The sequence below is a fragment of the Myodes glareolus genome, chromosome 20 (genome assembly GCF_982192425.1).
Source record: "Myodes glareolus chromosome 20, mMyoGla1.1, whole genome shotgun sequence".
NCBI lineage: Eukaryota > Metazoa > Chordata > Mammalia > Rodentia > Cricetidae > Myodes > Myodes glareolus.
In genome coordinates, this window is record NC_142045.1 from 13,696,559 (window position 1) to 13,721,391 (window position 24,833).

General features: G+C 40.1%; 3 protein-coding genes across 5 annotated transcripts in view; 2 read left to right on the forward strand and 1 right to left on the reverse strand.

Annotated features, from left to right (window-relative positions):
* The window catches only part of Serpini1 (serpin family I member 1), an 80,211-nt gene extending 79,404 nt beyond the window's left edge, over positions 1-807 (reverse strand). The window contains exon 1 of one of the 2 annotated variants that reach the window (XM_048424852.3): positions 668-807. The gene's annotated coding sequence lies outside the window, so the exon portion shown is untranslated. Of the gene's footprint in view, positions 1-374; positions 541-667 lie in introns of those variants that run through there. The other variant, XM_048424851.3, reaches the window with a different exon arrangement.
* On the forward strand, positions 25-1,265 carry LOC146890099 (uncharacterized). Its single transcript, XM_087899386.1, has 3 exons — positions 25-397; positions 535-969; positions 1,093-1,265. Exons 1-3 carry the CDS (start codon positions 25-27, stop codon positions 1,263-1,265), a joined length of 981 nt encoding a protein of 326 aa, XP_087755512.1.
* Positions 1,177-24,833, forward strand: part of Pdcd10 (programmed cell death 10) — a 39,504-nt gene continuing 15,847 nt past the window's right edge. Inside the window, exons 1-3 of one of the 2 annotated variants that reach the window (XM_048424853.2) lie at positions 1,177-1,322; positions 16,898-17,116; positions 24,680-24,733. In XM_048424853.2, the coding sequence (XP_048280810.1) occupies positions 17,021-17,116; positions 24,680-24,733 (150 nt within the window). In that variant the 5' untranslated portion in view covers positions 1,177-1,322; positions 16,898-17,020. Of the gene's footprint in view, positions 1,323-1,815; positions 1,839-16,897; positions 17,117-24,679; positions 24,734-24,833 lie in introns of those variants that run through there. The other variant, XM_085682501.2, reaches the window with a different exon arrangement.

Below are 24,833 nucleotides of genomic sequence, written 5' to 3' on the forward strand. Positions count from 1 at the left end.
TAGTTCCGAAGCCATTCTATATCAATGGCATTTTTTGCCTTTTTACCAACTACGCACCTACCTAGGCGCCGTTCACCTGCTTCTCAATTAACAGGGCTTTCTCCAATCTTGCGATCTCCCAGAGCAGTTTTAATGGTGCAACTCAAAACAAAACCACTAACCGCGCCCTTAATAGCTCAGACGGAGTTATCTTTGGCTTTTTTTTTTCTCCCTACGAAACTCCAAAATTGTACATCGTTTCCCCCTGAAAGGGTTTGCACCGCTATCTTAAACCAACATAGCACTTTTCCAGCTCTGCCCTGGTGTTCCTATTGTCAGATGCCTTTCACCCCGGGGCGGTGTGCCCGGCGCCGGTCAGGGGCACCCACGCTTACCTCCCGCACCCGTGCAATCCCGGGCTCGGGATGCTGGAGAGGATGCTCGGCGGGGCTGCGATCGCTCGGGATGCTGCTCCTGCCTCTCTCCGGGGAAACTACCGAGCAGGCTGAGCCCAGGCTCCTCCTGAGACTCAAGCTCCGCCTTCCCCTCGTCTAGTTGGCCGAACCTCGAGCTCCGGCTCCTCCCTCCGCCGTTTGCGCAGCCCGGGCTGCAGGCGGCGCGAAGCGAGGGTCTCTCAGCGGCGGCTTCTCGGGCCGCTTCCCCCCCGCTTCCCAACCCGGCGTCGCACCTGGCGCTCGCTTTCTCAGGTCCAGCTCAGCCCTCTCACCGGCTGGTCCGGTGCACACCGGGTGGGCTGTCCTGGGGGGGCGATCGTGCTGCTCCGGCCCCAGCCGAGCCCACTTCTCACCCTCCTTCCTCCACCCCTCCGGTCCCCAGAGGTTTCCTCGGCCGCCCACCCAGGCACCCAGCCCGGCTGCCGGTTGCTCCGCCACCTCGGTCCCCCGCCCTTTTCCTTTCCACCCATCCACGAGCCCCGCCCATCGGTGGGCGTGGCGTCCGAGGGCCGGCTTTGCATTCGGATTGGTTCAGGTGAGAGTCGGCCCCGCCCTTCCTCCGTTTCTGGGCGCTCTCCCTCTCTCGGTCTCCCTTCCTCTCGTAAAGGCAGGGAACTCTGTTCTGATTTGCTAGCCGAGTCCCCACCCATCGCCCTAGGCGTTCTCGCTTGCCCTTCTGGGAAATGTGGTCCTCGGATGTCAGGAAGTGCTGACGGAAACGGCGGGCGGAACTACGAATCCCCATCGGGCCTTGCGCGGCTCCTGCTGGGCTGGATTCCGGACAACGCCTGGTTCCTCTCGGGTCCTTCCGGCGTCGCCGGAGTGAATTGATCCGGGAGTTGAAGAGGGCTCCAAAGGTGGGAAGTGAAGTCCGTGCCTCAGTTGCCGGTAAGGAGAGGTTTCTCGGTTCGGATCCGCATGGCTCCGCGGGCGGCCAAGGCGGCCCGGGATCAGGCGGAGGCCGAGGCGGAGGCGCCGGGACTGGGCTCTGGCCGGCGGGCGGGCGGGCGGGCGGGGAGCGGGGCCCTCTGGGCGTCAGCGAGGTCTCTACGCGAGCTGCGTAAAGCTGGTTTGTAAATGCCGCTTGCCCGGCCTGGCCCGGCACCTCCAGGAAGTCCGCTGTGGGTGCGGGCGGAGGAGAAGGGTGAGGTCGGCCTCCCGGGTCCCGGGCGGGCGGGCGGGCGAGGGGGCGGATGTGCTGGGGTGGGGTCCACGGCAGGTGAGGCTGGAGCTGTGCAGGGCCTGGAGCGAGCGTCGGAGCCCGGCCGTCGGCTGCCGCCGGGACTGGGGTTATGCTCTTTGTGGGGGGGGGGGGGGAGAAGAAGAGAGCCCGTGTTGACAGTTGCGACTCAGTTCCAGTTTCCTGATGTGGCCTCTCTAAGGAGCTAATTCTGAACTCGCAAGGTTTGTCCCTCTTCGCTCTCAGACGTCAGAGGGCTTTACTTCTGAACTGTGCCCACAAGCGCTTTCACTTTGGGATGCTCGTGGGGGAAAGTAAAGAAGTAAATGACGTGCCCAAGGTCACACAGATCTTCAGAATCTGGTCCGCAGAAAGTCCAGGTTCTGACCAGAGCTGTGTGCTGAGAAAGAGAGTGGGGAGGTGGTTGGTAGTGCTCGAACAGGATGAAAGACGCTGCAGAGTAGTGTGTGTGTTTCTCAGAAACGCTCGGGAGGTGAAGAGTTGGTTTGTTGGCGGTGGAGTGAAAGCCTTCTCAAAGCAACCCCTCCAACGTTTGGCTAGAACAGGAAGGAGCGTTAAATATTTTCCCCTTTTTCTGAGTCATACTAAATGATAACACTTAATTTCCGCGCGCCATTTTTAAAGGGTAGATAATATTTAACAATAAGTTTAGCATTGCCTCTCAGAGAATAGTCCTTTTCTGTTTTCTACGACTAAGATTAAAGTGCGCGCGAAACTTTCACGAAACTTATTTTATACATTTTAAAGTTTTCATTAAGTGAAAGGTTCAGTGCAGAATCGTGGAGAAGTGATAACATGGTCATTACCAAGAAATGACCTTTTTTTTTGGTCTGAGATTTTTTAATGTTTCCTCATTTTCTTCACCCCATGTGTAAGTAGTAAAAACAGGAGCTTGTATGTTTTCTCCTTCTAGGCATCATCTGTGACTTAATTCGTTCCTAATTTCAAAGAATGAAAAAATGATGCCTCTATTGAGTAAAAAGCAATGCACTTGTTTTAAACAAGTGACAAATTATAGCTGATAGATATTATTAGACAGTTTTTAATAGAATTTTAGTTTTTATTGAAGTCAAGATTTCTTCCTAAGATTATATCCATAAACATGCACATTTATAGTTAGTAGGCATACTATGTAAATTAGAATATTGAATACACATTATATACTGTAAATAAATAGGCCATATTTTGAATGTGCGTTGCTCGCCATGGTTATTAAAGATTTGTTTGATTTTTTTTTTTTAAATGAAAAACTTTTCTGGCATCAGAAAAATCTTGTTCCTCTATAGTTCAAGTTAATATGGTCTTATTTTACTGTAACTTTTAAAGTAAACAGAGAGGTAGGGTAGCAATACCAATGGGAAAAACACAGTGTCATGACTAGAGTATTACAAACTAAGGAAGAAGCAACCAAACAAAGGAAAATTATATGGGGTTAATTGCTTTTGCAGCAGATTAAAAGGGTGCTTTGGTTTGAGTGAGCCATGTATAAGTCAGTACTGGGAAAACAAGATTGTAAATATATTTTCTAGATGACTGTGGACATTTGCTGTTTGCTGGGAAAGATACGACATGTGTTTCAACTGGCACGTAGCTATGGAGAAGATTTTTTGTAAATTTTTTTAACTTTATTTTATGTACTTTGGTGGGAAGGTGTCAGATCTCCTGGAATTGGAGCTACAGACAGTTGTGAGCTGCCATGTGGGTGCTGGGAATTGAACCCGGGTCCTCTGGAAGAACAACCAATGCTCCAAATTGTGGAACCATCTCCCCAGCACCCTGGTTGTTTGGTTTTTTTTTTTTTTTAACGAAAAGGAAAAATTAGTTTTTGTCTGTTCTGTCCTGAGGTCCATTGTAATTGTGGTGTTCAGTGCCACAGTTGTGCTGAGATGAGTGATGCTATTGCTGTTTTTAAAATTCCTTCCATCGTTAGCTAGAGCTCACTGCTTTGTACTTGTCCTGGTCAGCTCTTAGTGCCCTTGTTTCTCCTCTAAAGTAGCTTTGCATCAACTTTCAGACGTCATCCTTTGCAGGGTCTTGGCGATCTTCCTCTTATAGCTGTTTCTCTCTTAAAGGATAGTCCATAATAGCAGGAGCTATATATTGTTTATCTTTGTAGTCTCAGTTGTTAGAGTGATTCAGTGGTTACTGAGAGTAGAAAAGGCTTGGGTTGGGTTAGGACTTGCCCAAGGTCATATGACCTGTAACAGATCAGGTTATAGTCCAGGTCTTTTGACTGTGGTTCTTTAATATTATGTTCAAAACTTTGATTAGTTTACGTAAGAAAAAGACTGGCCATCACCAATGTTTAGATGTCATGACCCTCTTACTTTTATACTGTTTAATCCCACCAGTTTGTTCCCTACTTCCTGAATGGCTCCCACCTTATCCTTAGTTTTTGATTTTCTAATCTAAGATACTTCCTGCTTTGGGGACCATTTTACAAATTCAGCTCTTTACCTGTCCTATTTCATCTCCCCTCTCCCAGTTTGGTTGATTCCTTCAAAACCTGGCTTACTCTAAACTCTCCTTCCCCAAACTACAGTAGATTCCTGCTCTGTCTTTCCCTTATTCTGAATTCTATTGTCAGAATAGGAACTTACTATTTCTTTACTGATTTCCTAATATTTTATCATCCTACTAAAAGTTGTCTGGGCAAGGCATTTTCATTGGTTATGACTTAGCCTACTTCCTCTTACACTATATAGCAGTGAGTAATCAAATCAGTAGGTATTTGCAGAATGAATGAATGAATGAATGAATGAATGAATTCAAGCATAGTGCCTCCAGTGCCATGCTAGGGACAGAAATAAAGAAATGGATGAAGCATTTGCTTCCTTACTCATAGCCAGTTGAAAAATAGAGGAATTTTCAAATGAATTTAGAACAGGTATAAAGGAGTTAATGCCAGAAGCTTAATGCAAATTATAGAAAGGTCCTTTTTCTTGGAGATCTCTAAAATCTAGAGAAGTAGTTTCCTTGTGGAAATTTAAAGGACTTAATTTCTTTTATAGTAAAATTTCTGTGCAGCTCAGCATTTTAGAAAACTTGCCACTGCCTTGCTTTTTAAAAACAAGATTCATTAGAACAAAATATAAACATGGACGAAACTTTTAGTGGATGCTATTCTTCCCTTAGATATATCCGATTTTTACTTCAGAACAGTTATTTCTCTTGCCTATGACCAAGGACACCAACACTAGAAGTCAGCTTACACATTCCACTCAGAATACAGTCACATGGCTGGAGTCACCGAAGGACTGGAACCAAGGCTTCTCTAGACCTGTCACCGTGCTACTTTGGTTTGCTTAGTTTGTTGTCATAACCAGGATTTAATGCAGCCTTCTTGAGGGAAGGGGATTTGGGGAAACTTAACTCTCTAATTTCAGAGGAACTTTTTTTGCCCTTCTTAAAAGTTATATTTGGGGGCTTTAAGATAATATTTCACCTGCTTTGAGTATGACACAAGATTAAAAGCATTTTTAAAATTTTGCAGACAAAATTTTAAGGCTATAGTAGGCTAGATTTTTGTGTGAAAAACAATGTAATTTCTCACAGTACCACACTATTACAATAAAATACATTTCAGCAGCTCAGAATTATGTATGTAGCTTTTTACTCATTCATATATTTATCAGTCCACTGTCTCAAAGAGTATTGTCAAAAGAGTTGCTTTAAATTTTGGTGATGTGCTAAGGTTTATTATTTAATGTGTCTTTGCTTAAGTCTAACTTGGTACTTTTAAACAGTCTAAATGTTATTTGAATCTTTAATAAAAACTTTATTTATCTTATATAGGCAGTTTGTAGGAGATTAAGGTACATATATATTATTTATATGTTGTTAGAGTGTTAAGATTGTTGCAATAGGTATTTCTACAAGAATTTTTTCCTCTGAAACATTTAAAGATGGTATGATTTTATACTTTATTACATTTAAAATATTGTGAGTTTCAAGTTTAAGATAATAGAATATTTATACACACTCAATAATAGCATATCTTATTTGCTGAAATTTAATTTCATAGTTCAACTATATAAACGTAAGGACTTCATTTAAGCTGCAAGCACAGCCTGGCTGGCATCGCACTATTAGTCTTACTTTTCAAGGCCATTTTTACATTTGGCGTATAGGAAGCCTTTTTTTTAAGCTATGCAAAAGTGATTTGAACCTCTTTAATCTCCTTCTGTAGTTACTTAGAATCTGTTACTTTAGGAATGAAGGGGAGCACAGAGAATTTTTATTATCATTGGGTTACACTGGATTATCGGGTAAGCACTAGAAGTTAACTTTCTTCCCTCAGTCAGAATAGTCTCTTGGGAACAAGTTTACCATAGGCAATCCTCAACTGCATAGTAATAATCCCTTGGTTCATTCACCTCTGTATTTGTTGAGTAAGTTTTATGTGTGAAATTGTCTACTTTGGAATAAGCTAGAATCTAATACATGGCCAGTGTTAGTGCCAAGCCCATGCCCACCTATAATCCTCACAACCACCAGAGGAGGTAAGAGCTCTATTACCCACAGTTTGTGAACAACGAAGATAAGATGTTGAGAAAATAAGTCACTTGCCCAAGATTACAGAACTCATATTTGCTTGGAATTACGTTAGGAGTTCAGTCCACGTGGCTCCCTGAAGATAGCAGACATTTGATCATTTCAGTAAAGTGGTGTTCATGGTTAAAGGCCTACTTGTAGTGTTAGAGCAGCAGTTACAGAGAAATTGTCCCTTAGGTGTCAAGGTCATTAGGGCACAGTTACTGTTATTTCATAAGGAGGTTTATACTTAAAAATCTCCTGGAAAGTTGATGCAGAGGAACTAACAGATCACTTCTACATTACATCCAGGGTTTTTTCTATTAGATTATTTTCTTTTAGTTTGGTTGGTTAAGTATTTGATTTCCTTCTCAGGGGCTGTTGGAAAATATATTTTTTTCTGGTGTTATAGTTCATAATTCATCACTCAAAATCAGTTCTGAGAGCTGCTGAGACTGAGACTCTGTGGCTGTTTGTCAGTGGCATGGCTCATTTTCTTATCTCAGTCTGGGACTTGTGTGTATGAATAATTATTACCACTGGTCTTCGTAGAGTGGACACGTCTTAAAGATGCAGGAGTGCTCCTTTCCGTCACTGTTTCTCGCTGGCTCTCCACCGCAGTCTGTTCATTATCAAGGGCTTGATTGGCTTCAGTGCATCTTCAGCTAGCCCTGCTGCTGACGGAGACCATACGGAGTTCCGTGACATGTACTAGGAAATCAGAATAATACATACGTTCTCTTAGGGAGTTTAGACTTCGGTAGATAGAGAGGAAAGGAGATGTAAAGATCATATCTTTGTTACTTAGACATTTTAATACTTAGACAGCATTTCATATGCATCTGTTTGGTTGTTAGGAGCCATACCTGATATGGAGGGACAAAATCTGGTTTCTCTAACTTACCATCGGTCTTCATGCATTGAAATGGCTCTTTTTGTCTTATTCAGCCATCCTGCCTTAATTCAGGATGACCTGGAATTGAGCTGAGATTGGATTGAAGGGATGACAAAACCCTCAGATGTTACACTCTTACTGCCTTCTCATACTTATGTAAGGTTGTACTACAAAAGGTACTTGAAAATGTTAAATGAGTCAGACCTGGCCTCTAGGCAGCAGTGGCTCTCTGTGGCACTTTATTGCAAGGCTTTCTTAATTTAATTCCAAAAGATTTTGAATAATACTGTGACCTCTTTATTCAGAAATACACATGCTTTGAGGGATGCCTTTATCCATGTTAAAATGAACAGTTTTATAGTATTGAAATTTTGAGGTTCTACCTCAATGTAGGTGGGTGTTCTTACAAACAGTTTTACGAAATGGAGGTTACAGCAGAGACTCTAAATACCCATAGGTAGCCATCCTATTACCCTCTTTTTGCAGCTAAGATGTTGGTATTTGAGGTCAGTGAGGAGTAAGAAGTAAAGTTTAATGGTGTCATCAGGAGAGACCCTTGCCCTCATTAACACCTAGTGTTGAACAAGAGAACCTAGGGCAAATTGTCATTTGGTGTTGCAGATTCTATCAGCGTTTAGAGTGCCTTGTTTTGGTGTAAGAGCATCAAATAAGGAAAAATGACTTCTGATTATTGTAGAAACCCTTACCTATTTGGGGGTTATTAAATGAAAGAGTGGGCTGCTAAGACAAAGGAGTTAGTAGACATGGTCCAGGGTGGTCTTGTTTAGAGAACAGAAACATTCTGTGAGCTGTTTACTTGAATTTCTAAGAACTTTTAAATCTTAGTTTTATGTTGGCGAAATTAAAAGGAGAGATCACAAATGCTGGTAAAAAGGAAAACCGTCATGTTCGTCAATTAAATAATAAGTGACTGTTTAGCTAGGCACATTATGTATGAGCTTCCTACACTGTGAACTTCATGACCAAAAGTGTCGCATGATCAAGAGGGCTGATTATTTAATTTTGTCCATATTTGAGTTCTGTTTAGTCAGATCACAATAAGAAATTTGTTTTATTCCCTAAACCAGTGATTTTCAGATACCTAAGAGACCATTTGCTATTTTCCTTATTCCCATGCCCCATCAGCCCGCTGATCTCAGATTCGAATTCTCTACTTTGGATCACTCTAGATTTTTATCTGTAATATGTTGTCCCTGGTCCCTGATCATATTTTGGTTTTCCTGTGCTCCCCTATCTGCTTCTATTACACAGCTTCCTTTATTAAACCGTCCTGTGTCCATTTAAGAAAATGAAAGTAGCTTATTGTTTTTTGTGTGTGAAGTTTTTTATTTATGTTTATGTGCATGGGTGTTTTGCCTGTGTGTATCCCTGTGCCACATGTGTACAGTGCCCACAGAAGGCCAGAAGAAGTTGGATCCCCTGGGATTGTAGTTATAGATAGTTGTGAACTACCACGTGAGTGCTGGGAATTGAACCCAGGGTCCTTCAGAAGAGCAGCCAGTGCTCTTAACCACTGAGCCATCTCTCCAGCCCTGAAAATAAAAGTAGTTTTACACCATGGCTTTAAATATTCTTAAAGTTCATTTGATGACCAATTTCTTTTTGTACCCCAAACTGAGAGTAATTTCCTGTGGGTGACATGAATTTTGATAGTCAAAGTAATTTTTAACTCTCTTTTGAGAAATGAGAGAGAAAGGTTTTGGGAGTGGGTGGTGTAATGGGTGTGACATTGTGTGTATAATAAGGGATGTAACATTGTGATAATCAGCATTAGATTGTCACTGTGCTGGGTATAGGCAGGATGAAGATGAGGCAAGTAGAGCAACTGAAGGTGGCAGAATTGAAGGTGACACTAATTCACCACGTCCTGCAAGTCAAGAGTTTACACTCTCATCTGGTTTGTCTCAACCTCCTTTCAGCCTGAAGCCATCAGCTCCTAGAGCATTGATGAAATATCATCTCTAACCATCTTAGTTAGATGTTTATTAAGTTTTTTAGATATACTTAATATATCTAAGCAACCATGTAAGGTGAAAACTCCAGTCAGTATGTGCATTAATTTCTCAGTGAGTTTAGAAGTTACGAAAGAATTAAACAGTTTAAACAGAAAGTTATTAAAGAATTAAGCAGTATAAAAGAAATAAACAGAACAAACAGTATGAGCAAAAATTTAAACTTTCTTCCAAACATTTATCTCCTATAGAATATCCTGTAGAAAAGTACTTCTTCCACTTCATTGAATTTTATAATGTTCAGTAATTCCCCCAAATATGTAAGTGTACTATATATTTGTATATTGGTACATAGTGTGCTAGACATATAATAATTGACTTTATGGTGAATCAGAGTTACCAAAGTAAAAATCCACAAAGTCAGATCTTAACTCAAGTACATTCCTGCCTACTTGTGTCTCTCGGCAGTTTTATGGGAGTTCACAGCTCTGTTCTGTGCAGATTGAGCCATAGGTAGGTAAAACAGTGAGGTAGGGTAACCTAGTAGTGCTTGTAAACACCAAATACAGTAGGCCTTGGAAGCATATTCATGTATTTGGCCAACACTGTCAATCATCGTTCTGGTTCTGAATTGTGAAAGATGAAGACTGGGCTTAATATCCATAATGGTTATCTTTAAAGTTTTAGAACTTTAGCAGTTAATTTTCTTAAATGTATCACCATCTCTAGCAAAGAAAGTTAGTGGCTAGAGAGTGAGATCTGGTACTGAGTTACAGAAAAGTTTGATTCTAGATGTCCTGTGCTGTCTTACCCTTACTATTAGGGTCATCCGCTTACGCTTTGTCTATAACAATTACGTTAGTGTTACCTGTGCTAGCTCTGTAGAGTAGTGACTTGCATTTTGAGGAGAGATAGATGTGTCATGGCTTCTGTGAGAGGGAAGGGCTAGCAAGTTTTAATTGCTTTTAATGCTTTATTAAATGAAAGAAGTTTAACGTTTCATTTCACACACATATATGGAGAGAGGGGAGATTTTATTTGAAAACAGGTGCTCTGCTGTCTTAGAGGTTTAAAATCATTATATTTACCAGCTTTTTTGTGGTCAGAGTTCTTGATACCCTGGAGAGTTGGCAATGGAGGATGCCTAACTTCATTCTAAACTGAATGTGCATTTCTCCACTTGAACATAATTAATATTAATTGCTATGCCCCATATATTGTCCTATCTGTAGTAATAAGCTATCTTCAAACCTGGAAGTTAGTTGCTATTAGCATTTACACTTGAGGCAACTATGTTCTTGATTTCTCAGATCCATCGACAGCATTTCTGGCCCTGTTGTCTTGTAGGCAATATTAATTTTGAAATCTGTTAAACACTTTCTTTCTCAATAAAATGTCTGCGATAAGCAATTTGGCTGCAGTTCATGGTCACTTGGAGACAGATCCCATCAAGGTAGAAATAAGATCACACAAGATGGAACAAAGAACAAGAAGTCTATTTTAAAACATTAAAGGCTATAACACCTTTAACCTAAGTTCTTTGAACCAGTTCCACTTAAAGTTTCTACCAACTCCTAATATCACCTCCTTGGAAAACCAGGCCTTCATCACATGAGAGTCTGAGAGACTTCGAAGTTCCAAATGACAGCGTCAAGCTTTATGTCAACGTTGTGATATAAAATATATTTAGTCGGTCTCTGAGAGTCCCAAAATCAACTGTTCTGAAATTTCTCCACTGTTCAACTCCATAGTCACCAGAGTGACTCAGTTTAACTCAGCTGCCAGCCCCTGTAAAAATAAAAAGGAGAGCCATATACATGTAAAATACTCTGGTGGAGCAGGCAGAAGCTACCCATATCCATTCCAGAAGGGGAAATTAGGGGAGTGAAAGCAGTGGTCAGTGGGAAGCCTAGCAGGACAGATGTCAAATTCCAAAGCTCAGGTTTTTGTGTTTGATTTTATTTAGCTAAGCTTGGTACTTGAAAAGTTGTTAGCAAGGCCGAACTTAGAGGTTGTCTGCTTATATCCTTAGATTGTTCATTCAATCATTGCTCTGTGCTATCTCATAAGTCCTTATGGGGGAAAGAAATACATAGGAATTGGAATATAGCTCATGGATTCTGCACCATGCTAGAGGAAGGTACACTTTTTTCATTTGTTTTGTTGCTAAATAGTGAAAGTGTATGTTATTTAGAAATCCTTTTCTCTGAAAAACCTTATTTCGTCCAGTTACAAGAAGTTCTGCTTGTTCATTCCCTTTGTCTCTGGTAATTAGCAATAGTTTTAGAATTATCTCTCGTCCCAGATGAAGTAAAGTGAGTCTGTTTCAAGAAACTCTGAGATACTGTAGCTCTTTATGTGAGCAGACTGAAGTTCGTCAGGCAGGGCAGGAACCCTGAAGACTAAGTTTGGAATTGGAAGTGGCCAGCAGTCTATTTTATGCCTATTCAGTCTACACAAGTGATAATTCTTTTAAACTCAGGAAGATATTTCAAGCTGGTTTTTCTTATGTTGGAAATTAATGGTACAATTTTGAATACTCGGGGAAATAAGAGGAACATGCACAAGATGGTTCCATTTGTAATGGAATCCTACATCAGAACATTATTTCTAAACAAAAACTGAGTATCGTTTGCCATAGTTCAGCTTTTAGTGTGTTTGTGTGTGTGTATTAGTGTTGTTTTTATTTATTTATTTCATGGATGCTCACTAATTCCACCTACAAAGCTCAGTTTGAACTAAATGGTTCCTCTGAAGCAGCTTAATAAAAAGAAATATAAAGCCATTTCTGAGAGTCACCTGTATCAGCACACACCGCCCCTCCTCCCCTCGTGTGTGTGTGTGTGTGTGTGTGTGTGTGTGCGCGCGCGTGCGCGCGCATTTGTTGCATTTGGGTGTGGAGGCATGAGGCCAACTTAAGGAGCATCCTCCTTGCTTTTTGAGACTGTCTCTCACTAGCGCAGGACTTGCTCACTATTGGGCTAGGATAGGATAGGCAGTTCGGATAGGATAGACTGGCCAGTGAACACCAGGATCTGACTGTCTGCATTTTCCCTACTCTGGAATTTCAAGTACATACACTTTTGCTCCGCTGCCTTCCTTTTTATATGGGTGATGGGGATTGAACTGAGGTACATGGTGGCAATGTCAAGTACTTGATTAACTAAACTAAGGTTTTGTGATTTGTTGTTATTATTAGGAAGTACTTGTGATCATCTATATCAGTATGATTTGTGCTAGTCTGTGTTGTCAGCTTGATTGGATTAAGGAGCATTTCAAACCTTAGTGAAGCACATTGACTATATCCGTGAGCATTTTCAGAGTGCTTTGAGGGGAAAATCTGTCCAAATCTGCTTATGTGGAGTGCATAGTCCCATAAACTAGGGGTCCAGGTCAACTAGAGTGGAGAAAGGAGACTGCCTCTTGCTGCTTCCTGTCTGCCAGCCACATTACTGCTCTGCTGAAGCTCCAAATCTGAGACAAATACATCATTCCTCTTTGATTGTTTATGCTGGCAAATTGTTACAATTACAGTAAAGCTAACAAACACATTAGTTAGCATTTGGGGACCTTTAATTTTTGTGCAGGTCGGAAGTGGATGAGATCACTTCCAGGTTTGGAATTTAGAATCTAGGATCTTGAGTTTTCTGTCCATGCAGGACCATTTCTCACCCAGAACTGAGGACCTTGTGTGTTGCTCATCTCCTATGGCAAGGATGAAGCTCAGAGCTGTCCCGAGAAGGAACCTTGTCAAAACAAGGTCCTCAGACCTCAGCTCAGTGGGCCCTTACTATTTATACAGCAAACTTTTTGTTGACTTGTCATATTTATAGGTTGTCCATGAAACCATTTCAAATGAAGACGCATGTGGAAGAAAGGAAAGAAGCACATTGCAACTTGAATTAAAGCTGGCAGAATAATTCAGTATTTTAAAAGCCTTATTGGAACCGTTGATGTGTATCTCATGCTTTGAACCATAAGTGGGTCCAGTTTGTAATGTATATTCTAAAATCAGCTCTGTTGTAAAGTGTTTGGAGGAGCATTTTCATAGTAACAATACTGAAAAGTTGATAAAGAACTGATACTAGTACAATGTTAGTTTTAGAGGAGAAACTGCTAAACACAAGATCAAGAAGAGTCCCAACACCAGTACATGTAGACGGTTTGACTAGTACATAGAGATGTATGTCAGCAGGTACGCTTAAGGCTTCTAGCCATCCGCCCTGATCTCTGAACCTGTCAGCACGTCTGTCTTAGGTGACAGTCACATGTATTCTTAAGAGTAAGGTCAGAATGATCCAATTGACCCGTCTCTGTCCATTGTCATCTCATTCCTCCTGAAATACTTGAAAACAGCCTTTCTTTTGATCACCTCACTCTAAGCTTTCAAAATAGTGAATGACCCTGCTGTTATTTGCAGAGTGCTTTTAATTTCAAAGTCATTGTCTCTATTCTGTGACTTTAAAAACGTCCGGCCACCGTCTTCGCGTAATGCTCGTTGTCTGATCTTGTCACCTGCTTTCCTCTTTCAACAAGCATACAGGCCAGTGTTGCTTTTGATACTCACCTTTGGTCATTTTCTGTTTTCCTCCCATGACATAACCCATATAAGATTAATGGTTGTTTTTTAAAAAATATTTTAAAATAAAACAAACTGTCTTTTTTGTTATACATACCAATCCAAGTTCACACTCCCTCCCCTCCTCCCATTCCCTCCACATACCCTCCCACCCCACCCCATCCCATCCATTCCTCAGAGAGGGTAAGGTACATTGCTTTGTTGAAGGTCCAAGGCCCTCCCTACTATGTCTAAGCTGAGCATGGTATCATCCAAAGAGAATAGGTTCCCCCAAAACTAGTACATGCAGTAGAGATAAATCCTGGGGCCACTGTCAGTGGCCCCTTAGTCTGCCCCATCATGCAACTGTCAACCACATTCAGAGGGACTCGTTTGGTCCTATGCTTGTTCCTTTCCAGTCTGACTGGAGTTGGTGAGCTCCCATTAGCTCAGGTAGACTGTTTCAGTGGCTGTACCCGTCATGGTCTTGACCCCTTTGTTCATATTCTCTTTCCTCCCACTCTTCATCTGGATTTTAGGAATCCTAAGAAAAACATATATAGATCCACCTGGAAAGTGGAAATAGACAAGATCACCTGACAAAATTGGGAGTATGGGAGTGGGGGAAGAAGGGAGGGTGGAAGGGGAAGAGGAGAGGAGTAGGGGAGGAGTGAGGAGAACTTGAGGAAATGGTGTAGTCAAGGAGGAAGAACAGAGATGAGAGCAAGGAAAGAGATATCTTGATTGAGGGAGTCATTATAGGGTTAGCAAAAAACCTGGCTCTAGAGAAATTCCCAGGAATCTACAAGGATGACCCCAGCTAAGACCCTAAATAATAGAGGGGAAGGTGCCTGATCTTGACTTGCCCTATAGTCAGACTGATGAATATTTTTAAATATCACCATACAACCTTCATCCAGCAAATAATGTAAACAGAGGCAGAGACCTCCGTCGGGGAGCACTGGACTGAGCTCCCAAAGTCCTGTTCTTGTTTTTTTTTTTTTTTTAAATTAAATCACTACTTGACCTATTAGCTCTTGTTTCTTATTGGCTAGCTCTTACATCTTAATTTAACCCATTTCTATTAATCTGTATATCACCACATGGGTGTGGCTTACTGGCAAGGTTCCCTCCTGCTATAGCAAAGTTTTAATTTTAACATAGTAAAATTGCATGTAACAAAACAGGTATCAAGCAAGAATTATAGTTACAATATTTATATCTACTTTATCTTTTATCATAACTAAGGAAAACTATAACTATCTTCAACTCCATCAAAGACTCCAGAAAGATACGATATTGCCTAAGTAAACAGGAAGTGTGTTGTAAGCAACTTCCAAAATTCTAGAATTGACAGAGACATCTTACTACCTAGACAGTCACCCAAAGTTTTTCTGTAACGTTGCGGGCACCCATCTTCAGCCTACAGGCCCATAGTATCTGACCGAGGTTTCCATGAAGCAGGAAATTTCAAAGACAATTCCACCTATATTGGCAGTTTGTTAGTCAATTTCTTTGAAGTCCTGCAGAATGTCAAGCAGACTCTTTCATGAGGCAGGAACCCCAAAGCATTGTCTCACCTTCCTTAGGCAGTTATCGCTCCGTGGGTCCTGCATGTCCAGTTCACACAGCATAATATCAAGCAGTCCAGGCAAGAGCAGTTTCTTGCCCAAATGTCCAACAAACTCCATATGGAGCCTCTTCAATGCCCATCATCCTCTTGAAATAGATTGGTGCTGCCAGGAGCAGTTGTGTCTCATTGCCATGAAAAGTCCTAAGTGTTTAAAACATTTTAAATGCCATATTTTGAAGGTCTCTGAAAGTTTTGAAGAATACCTATCTAACTGAAATATATATCTATATATCTAGAAAACCTAACTAACTTGATTATAAACTTAACTATTATAGACGATTGTTTATTAACCTGTATTTCTTAGTTATATAACTTTTAAATGAGCTGCACAAACACAATACCTTAATCAAGAGCAGAAAAATAAATGTAATAAGATTGACCTTAAATTTCTGTCAATAGACCAGACCCATACCAAAGCCCAAATTCCCAAATATTGTTTATAAATGTTTGTTTACATTTAAAGGGGGATAGGCAATAGAAAGATTTTTTTTTATCAGCTGATGTGTATTACCTACTATGCCAGTAGGTAAAATAGTAAAATATTTAAAAAGTGATCCTCCTATTACCAAATTCAATTGTTCTTCGAGGCCTGTCTCTGGGCCTATTTTGCTGTTTCTCATGTTTTATCATTAGGGCCATGAATTCTTACTGTTTAACCTATTCTTTGTTTTAATTCTATAGTTTTTATTTTCACTATTATTGCTTATCTGCCTCCTTGGTTCCAAGTTTGTTTTGTGTGATTGATTATTTTGTTTTATTGAGTGAAACTAGCTCTGAAGCACAAATGAACCTCTAACTCAAAAACACTCCTTTCTCTCCAAAATGCTGGGATTAGGTGTATGTACAACCATAAAGGCAGATCACCTAGAAGCTTATTAAGTAGTTAGGTAGGAACAGGAGGACTGCCATTGGTATTTACCTACTTCTGCTTGCTTAGCACTGGGACAATTTATTCTCTTGCATTGACATATTATATGTGGTACGTTTTCCCTGCCTATAGTTCTGCTCTTCTCACGTTGTTTAGAGCCAAAGCCGTCCTCATAAATCTACCTTAATATGTTAGGTTAGTGATTTTCTCTTGCTCTGTAAAGTTTAGAAACTGGTTTTGGTGGTGTTCTGTAAAATTGGGGAACAAAGTTTAGCTCAGTAAAAGAAATGATTTTTTGTTTGTTTGTTTTTTGCATTTTTAAAAATTAGCAAAACAGGACTCAGCTATTAGCAGATGCTGAACCCCTTCACTGCAGAGTACAGTAGAGCACTAACCACTTAGATTTAGCAGGGATTGGAGCATTTGAAGCAGTACTCTAGCACTTTGTCAGACAGTTGAGTTCAGAAGAATATTGTATAGACCTTTTTAATAATAAGTATTAAATCTTGTACCTCTAGGTACAAAACTATGGGGCTGTAGGATTTGTTCAGTGAATGAGCAACGTCTAGACGGCTCCTGTAGGGATAGAAAGGTGCTCTTTAGTTTGACTCCAAGAGGTCTCTGTAAATCTTGGGTCTCTAAAGAAGAGCGAATATCTTGTTGACTGGGGCGGCTTTCACATGGAAAATGTTTTAACAAATCAGCTTCTGGGTGTGATAGCCAGCAACTCTTAATTTTAAGGGGCGCATTTCTAGAATTTTGTTTCCTTTAATATAAATTACTTTTTTCCTTTCCCTTTTAGATTGCTGTTCTTCTTTGTGTACTATTCTTTATCGTACATACATAGAAAAGGGAAGAAATTCTGCAGTGAATGAAGATTCTTCTGCATTTTAGCATTGCTTTTTCTACTGTAGTTGGCTTTTGAATGAGGATGACAATGGAAGAGATGAAGAATGAAGCTGAGACCACTTCCATGGTTTCTATGCCTCTCTATGCAGTCATGTATCCTGTGTTTAATGAGGTGAGTGCACACTTAAGATCTCTGCAATTCCTTCGTATCTGCTTCATTTAGTCATCTGTTCTTCCACATTTCAGGCATTTGTATGAACTGAACTCCTGTGTGTTGGCGTTGGTTCTGGTCCATACATACAACTGTAGGAACAAAAGCAAATAGTTTTGGTATTCTTAGCGTGGAAATTAGGTATTACATACAATTCAAAGTTGAAAATGAATGTAAGCACTATCAACTAAGGAAGAAAATGAGAAATCAGTTGATGGCTTCTACTTTAGGGTTCAGAACAGGCCCCAGTAAACAAGATCCATGTATGTTAGAATCCAAAAGACAAATAAGAGTAGAAACAAGTATATGGTAGGTAGTCAGAAACAAGTGCATGGTTGGTAGTCAGAATGGCAGGCACAGGGTCATGGTGATAAAACTCTGTTTAAAAATTGATACTTGGAAAACGCTGTTACATTGTATTAATGGCTTTTTTATTGAAGGAATTGTCTTGAACATAACACAAGCACATATTTGGATTTTTTTGTTTAAATTAATATTATTATTCTTATATATGAAGAAAATTCTGGACTTGTAAGTTCCTTAGATGTTAATTAATTCTTCTCTGTAATGTTGAATGGAGGAATAGTCAAATTATCTTTCTAAACTTACATAAGACAAACAACAACTCTGCATGTCCTGTCTCTAAAGTTAGGGCTTTATTGGAAAAATAAAAACAACAAAACCCCAAAACTTTAATAACATTAATCCCTTTTGCTGCACAATGCAGTTAATCTTCAAGACCACCCGTCTTGCTGCTGAGATAGCCGGGAGCCTTTATGAAAGTGCCAGTGCATTCTCGAGTGTTGTTATTCTAAGGCTCAAGTCCCTTCTTTGTCCCCACATTGTTTGGTTGATGCACTTGATACACTAATGAACCTTAATCTTGTGGGCGGTAGAGGGTGATTCGTTCTCCTTTTTGTCAAAGCAGACCTGTTGTATAGTTTCAGACGCTACTAAATAGGTTCAGGGGAATTCAAAATCATGGTGTAAGTAAAAGTCTCTGTCTTCCTTATGTAAAGGATTCGGGCGGCAGAGAATTTCAAGGCTAGTGATACTGTATGTAAGTCTTTATCATCAGCAGTTCATCTGCTTTACCGAGTCACAGTCTCCACAGGGTACATGATGGCTACCAAAGTTCCGTCATGTCCAAAGGCCCTGTCCGAGATGGATAAGATTGGAAGTCCATCGGGGTCTACTTATTTAGTATAACCTTTGCAAAAACAGTCCCACACAAGACTTCCGTGCACATCTATTTTTAGGAACTTAATCTTATGACCAGACCTAAGTGCTCAAGAGGTTAAAAGATTCAGGAATATTTTCTTACTGAGGAGAAAGCCTCCTTAAGCAACTTGCCCCTGTGGTAGTCCCTGTGGTAGCTCCTGACAAGCCAGTAATTAGATCCATCCTTTGTAGAGATACTTGGTTGCAAGTAACTGTTTTTAGAAAGAAGTGCTTTTTTTGTGGTAAATTCTGACTTTATTTGCTTAGAACTCTGCTAGGGCATGAGGATAGAGAGAAACAGACAGCATACCTTTCTCTAGAATCCACTAGGGAACGTGACTATTTAAAGTTACTTTAATTGACTTTTTGCCAGGAGTGAGACAAAGAGATATGTTCCTTAGATTAGATAAGTAACTTATGTTTGCAATAGTTTGGGTTTAACTTCTTATATTCTCCAACAGTAATTTTCATATTGTCACCCCATAGGAGTTCTGTCTTTAGGTCTGTGTACCCAACTGTCTACAGCACAGTGTTAGGGAGAATTTCTGGATTAATCTGGTATTTTGAGTCTTGATTTGAGAGGAGTTTCTGCCTCTAGTTGATGAAGAGGACTGAGAGAATGCTTTTGTCTAGAAACATGGGGCAACTTCCTGACTTTGCTCCTGAAATATGTGGCTTGGATTAAACAAACTGTTGGGATTAATGTTGATAAAAACAATTTTAGGGGGCTGGAGAGATGACTCAGTGGTCAAGAACACTGACTGACTGCTCCTCTAGAGGACCCAGATTCAATTCCCAGTACCCACATATCAGCTCACAACTGTCTGTAACTCCAGTTCCAAGGGACATGCATATGTACACAGACAAAATACCCATACATGTAAAATAAAATAAATAAGTCTTTGCCAAGCGGTGGTGGCAGACACCTTTAATCCCAGCACTCGGGAGAGGCAGAGGCAGGTGGATCTGTGTGAGTTCAAGGCCACCTGGTCTACAAGAGCTAGTTTCAGTATAGGCTTTAAAGCTAGACAAAGAAGCCCTGTCTACAAAAACAAAAAACCCCTCTATTTTATACATGTTTAATAGAAATTTACTTAAATAAAAAGAGTGACTGAATAGGCTGGTGATGATCCGTAAAGATGGTGCTTTTCTCTGGGTGAGATCTCGTGGGCATAGATTTAGTGATTCATCTTTGTTCTAAGAATTAATTTTCAGAAGTAGGGTTTGAAAATGAAGTGGCAGACTTAGCATTGGTGCAGCACATTGATGAGGTTCATTCAGCATGCTGGCCTAACCTTGTAGTGTACTTTTTAAAAAATTATTTCCTGTCCTGTATTCAAAACTATGCTCCAAACTATTGTTTTAGATATGGCAGGACTTCATCTTCTTGACAGATGAAATCTAGAGTTGGATGGAGGAATAGAATAGAAGAATTATTGGGACTTCACGATAAAGTGTTGGGATAAAAGGTATTAGAGTCTCTGCTAGTGCTATTCTTCAGCATTTCTGTAACGTTTAAAGGCCGGAACCCTGCCTAGTTCCCCCAGCTTTTGACCCCAAAGAAAATAACACAGGAGATCTCTATAAGTTATAAAGCTGATTGGCCCATTAGGTCAGGCTACTTATTAGCTAACTCTCACATCTTGATTAACTCATTTTTCTGATCTATGTTAGCCATGTGGCTCAGTACCTTTTTCAGTGGGGCAGATCACATCCTGCTGCTTCAGTGGTCTTGGCAGGAGTGGGAGGAATCAACTTCCTCTTTCCCGGAATTCTCCTGCTCTCCTTCCATCATTTCCACTTCCTGTCTGGTTTTCCTACCTACACCTCCTGCCTGGCCAATCAGCGTTTTATTTAAAACATGATTGACAGAATATAGACAGTTCTCCTGCACCACATTTCCATGTGTTAATGTAAGGTATTTAATGAATTAAATTCATAGTTAACTATAATTTAAAACTGAATTTTCTATATAGGTACTAGTGGGGAAATTGTGGTTTACCTTGGCTTTATTATTCTATACTGTACAAATTTAGATAAACATGAAAAATAGTTTTGAATTACTCCTCCAGAAAATAGTCTACAGTAGGGATGCTGAAAGTAAGATGTGTCTTTCCGGATCTTCCCATAGTAGATCATCAGCATCAGGAAGTGTAAGCCTTCTTCCTGTGACATTCTGTCCATAGGAGCTACAGTCTAGGAATCATTTGTCTAAAGGGACGATGCTTCATGTTAGAAATTGTAGTACACTTGCTCCAGCTTACCAGTCCCGTGTTTGTGGTGTTCTGGATGTGGCTGTGCTGAGTAAAGCAGCAGTGCGACAGCTGAGAGGAGCACACTGCTTGCTGAGCCAGCTGCCACTGTTCAAGTCCCAGAACGCTGTCGACGTGCGCTTACTGTGAAGTAGTCCTCAGTGCATGGCGGAAAACTTGGCTTCTGCAAAACCTCACTCAGGCTAGGCCTTTGGTCGTGTTCTCCTGAAACTGTATTGTTTACTATTGTATATGGAGAAGAGAGGCCATTTACTTCTTCCAGGAAAAAATAAGCCACATGTATGTATGTGGAGAGACATGTTTTAAGATAAAGTACGTTTTCTGATTTGTGAAATAAAATTTTGTGATGAGATAGGAATTTTAGTCTGTAAAAATTTGTCAATAAATTACTTCCAAATATACTTCTGGATAAATACTGTGCTATTCAGAAGCGTCTCAGTGAGCCACTTCCGCCAGTTTTTGCTGACATGTAGCTCTATGGTTTTTCCTGGTAAACAAATGTTACTGAGACTATTCCGGCTTACCCAGTGTTCTTCCGTCTTCTCCCTTTTGGGCAGGGGAGGAATTCAGACTAACTTTAAAAAGTGAATGAATTTTATCTGTGGTCTCATCATGCTTAAGTGATCATACTTTGGGGTGCAAATTTGTGCTATGCTGCAAAAAAGGCATACTTTTGCTTGGATTTCCTGATTACTAAAATTGGATAAATAATAACTTATTTAATTTCAACAACCTGTGAAATATATTAGTTGATGTAGTGTAATATATTTAGAATAATACTAAACATATGGTGTTGTAATTATCCAGTGTCTTTGATAAAATTGTGGACAGCATAGAATGTTTGCATGCTTTCTAACAGTGCCAGCAGGTGTTTTCCTACTGCCTATGTGAGCCTTCTGCTCTGATTGGTCATACAGTTTGGCAGACCCAGGAAGTACTCTGCTAGGAGCACAGAGAGCATCTTTTTTTCTTTGCAGAGGATAGCTGATGACATTTGCTTTCTGGGGCAGCTAGCACACTGACTTTTCAACTTGACTTACCATGGTCTTACACGATACATCGGAGTTTTTAGTCTCCTGACATGCCCCAATTTAGTTTAAAAAATAGAATCAGTAAATTTGAAGGCGGTGTAAGGATGGTGGTCATTGTGGGAAAACCTAATGTTGTCTGATGCTTAAAAAACCAGTAGATGTGTATGTAGCTTAGAACTAATTGACTAATTAACCTAATTATTTTGACCTTTAGAAAAAGAAAAAAAAAAACTTTCACAAGATTTTATGTAAGACCGTTGAAAACTTGAGCAAAGGCTGAATTGGTTTCTTTTTCTTTTTTTCTGTTTATTTTCTTCTAATTATGGGTTAGGGAACTCATACTTGAAAAATAAGGAAATAACTGATGCTTCTAGAGGGATCGGTTCAATAAATGAGCACCTGATAACTGGGATTACACTTGAACTTATAAAGCATTTTGTTAGTGAAGCTGAGTATGAATTTGGTAAGTATAGTTGATAATAAAGTGTTGGAAGCTGTCTTGGTTCTGAGGAAGAAGCTGCTTCTGGGGTTGGTAGTGAAGACATGAGCAGAGATGCTCATTCCATAGGGATCCTTTCCCGGGCACTATTGCTCACCTCGTAGTGGACATAGCAGCCATCTTAAGCACTGCTTTCTCTACTTTGTACTTTTTTCCCTTACCTCCTTTCAAAGCTGTCATAAAGTGAGGCTGAGACCCAAGCAGTGTTCAGCGATGCAGAATGTAGCTGCAATCTTTCTCCCTTTTTAGACCCAACTGTGGTGTCTGTGTTGTCCAATGCTGGTAATCCAGTCATTTTCCAAACAAGACGGGGTTCTAGATGAAGCTACTGGAGCCAGCAGCTGTAACCCCAACAGCTATCAGGGTTCCACTTAGTAATAAGTATTAGATGCAAACTACAAACTTGATAAACAATCATAAAGACTGCTTGTATACAGACCTGAGAGCCGAGCTATGGCATGGACCTTGTCTCAGTACAAAGTTGGACATTTGTATCAGCCAGACTTTGTATCTGTAAGATTATGACAACAACAAACTATTGTGAAGATTAGAGATTTTTCTGTAGAGACAGATGGACTTCACAAGCAATTGGTTGATGCCTGATGAAGTGACCGCTGCTGTTAGCATGTTCTCAGTACTGTCAGGAGAGTATGGTGTGGTGAACATGGTTTTGTTAAATCCTAATCACTACTGAGAGCTATAAAAGAAGTGCTTCTTGTAAGGTAGGTAATGCTCTTGTGCCTAAGTGCAATACATGACTGTATAAATTAGAGGAGAATTGAGATGGAGCTTCTCTGCAAGCAGGAGGTCTGGAATTGTGTGCCAGGCAGCTCTTGGGCACTGGAAGCCAGATGAGTAAGAAACCTACTAAATTCATTGCAGATATGTGGGTGTATAGTATACCCCCAAATGACTCCCAACAGAGCTTTGCTCAAGTGCTTCACAGTTTACAGACTTTGATCTGAGATGTGTCTGACCTTCCTATGACTCTTTTCTTTGTAAGATGCAAATGTGCAAATTTAGTCTAGAAATCCCTATCTTGGATATATGTTACCAGATCTGCACTTGCTGTTCTGGTCTTTTACTTGCATTCCAGTGAGGATCAGACTGAGTTGCTTAATAATGCTACTGCTTGAAGGCACAGATCTGACTCAGACGTCTCTGACTGGTCAAAAGGAAGCGCTGTAAACCCAAAGAACATGAGTTGTCTGTATGGAAACATTCATCCGGTCTGCCTGTCCCTTTTTTGTTGTTGTTGTTTGTTTGTTTAATAGTCTGAAATCTGATGAGCTGTGCTGTTACGTTAAACAGCATTCGCTATAATTACATGAACTATTGGAAGTAGAAACTGTTTTCATTGTTAGAGACAGACTTTTGCCAGGGTTAAAGCTGTTTTTAGTCAATTCTTCCCCATATCTGTGTTCCGGGCCTCTTTACCATCCTTTTACCTGGTTAGTGCAGTCACAGGCCTCCGTAGAAGCCAGGTTAAATGCTAAGCTAAGCGGTGCACTATTTATGTACATTTATGGTACGTTGTTTTTGTTTGACAGGTTGTTGCTTTGCCTTTGTCATGTGCGCATAGCTTGTTCTGATACATTTCTTATATGTTGTTTACTATTAAATTGACTTATTGGCCCCACATTTGATGTAAAATTAGTCATTACATTTAACCTTTTAAAAAATTGTTTTTATATGCACGATAGTTTTGACTTCTCCATGTATATGTGTGTGTGCAGTTCCTGTAAAGGCCAGAAGGAACTCTCAAATCCCCTGGAGCTAGAGGTACAGATAGGTATGAGCCATCAAGTGGGTGCTGGGAATTGAACCGGGGATCTCTATGAGAGCAGTGTGTGCCCTTAACTACTACTCAGTCTTCTCTCAAGTACTTATTGCTGGATTGGTAGAGGACACCTGGAAAGAGCTCTGAAATTCAAAGGGTCTAGGCTTCAGTTTGAGTGTTAGTAATAATAATTATTATGTCAGAACTATTTGCTGATTGGCAAAAAGTAGGCTAAGTTTACTCCTTGACTGATGAGTTACAGTAATTAAAAAGGAAGTAAGTATGAAATTCAATATAAGTACTTGTCTTCTTGTGTTGGTCATTCTTTGTTCATTACTTGTATGCACACACAGAACTATAGCTAGGGAATCAGAGCAGTGAATTTATTCTTAATTCTCATTATTTTCAGGGATTAAGTTGATGTATGTATTGTTTGTGTTAGGACTTAGAATTCTGTATCATATGTGTATATCATGTATTCTGTATTATAAATCTATATTTAAGGTAGATTTGTTCTTTTAAATAAGGCATCTTATTTTTTAAAAATTCTTTTAGATGTTTGGGTACAAATTTTAAAGTTATAAAGAATTATGACTTATATTATTAAAATGTTTTTGCTTATTGTGTGATAAATTTTTCATTCCTAGAGAACGAAACATCAGAAATGTTTTTTTCCCAAGAACATTTATACTAATCTTAATTTTAAACTTCTCATTGTAGCTAGAACGAGTAAATTTGTCTGCAGCTCAGACCCTGAGAGCCGCTTTCATTAAGGTGAGATGCAATAACTTTTTAGGATTATTAAACTGTTACATATAAGTCTGAATATCATGAGATTGTTGCTAGTTTTCTTTTAGTGGAAAATATCTTAGAT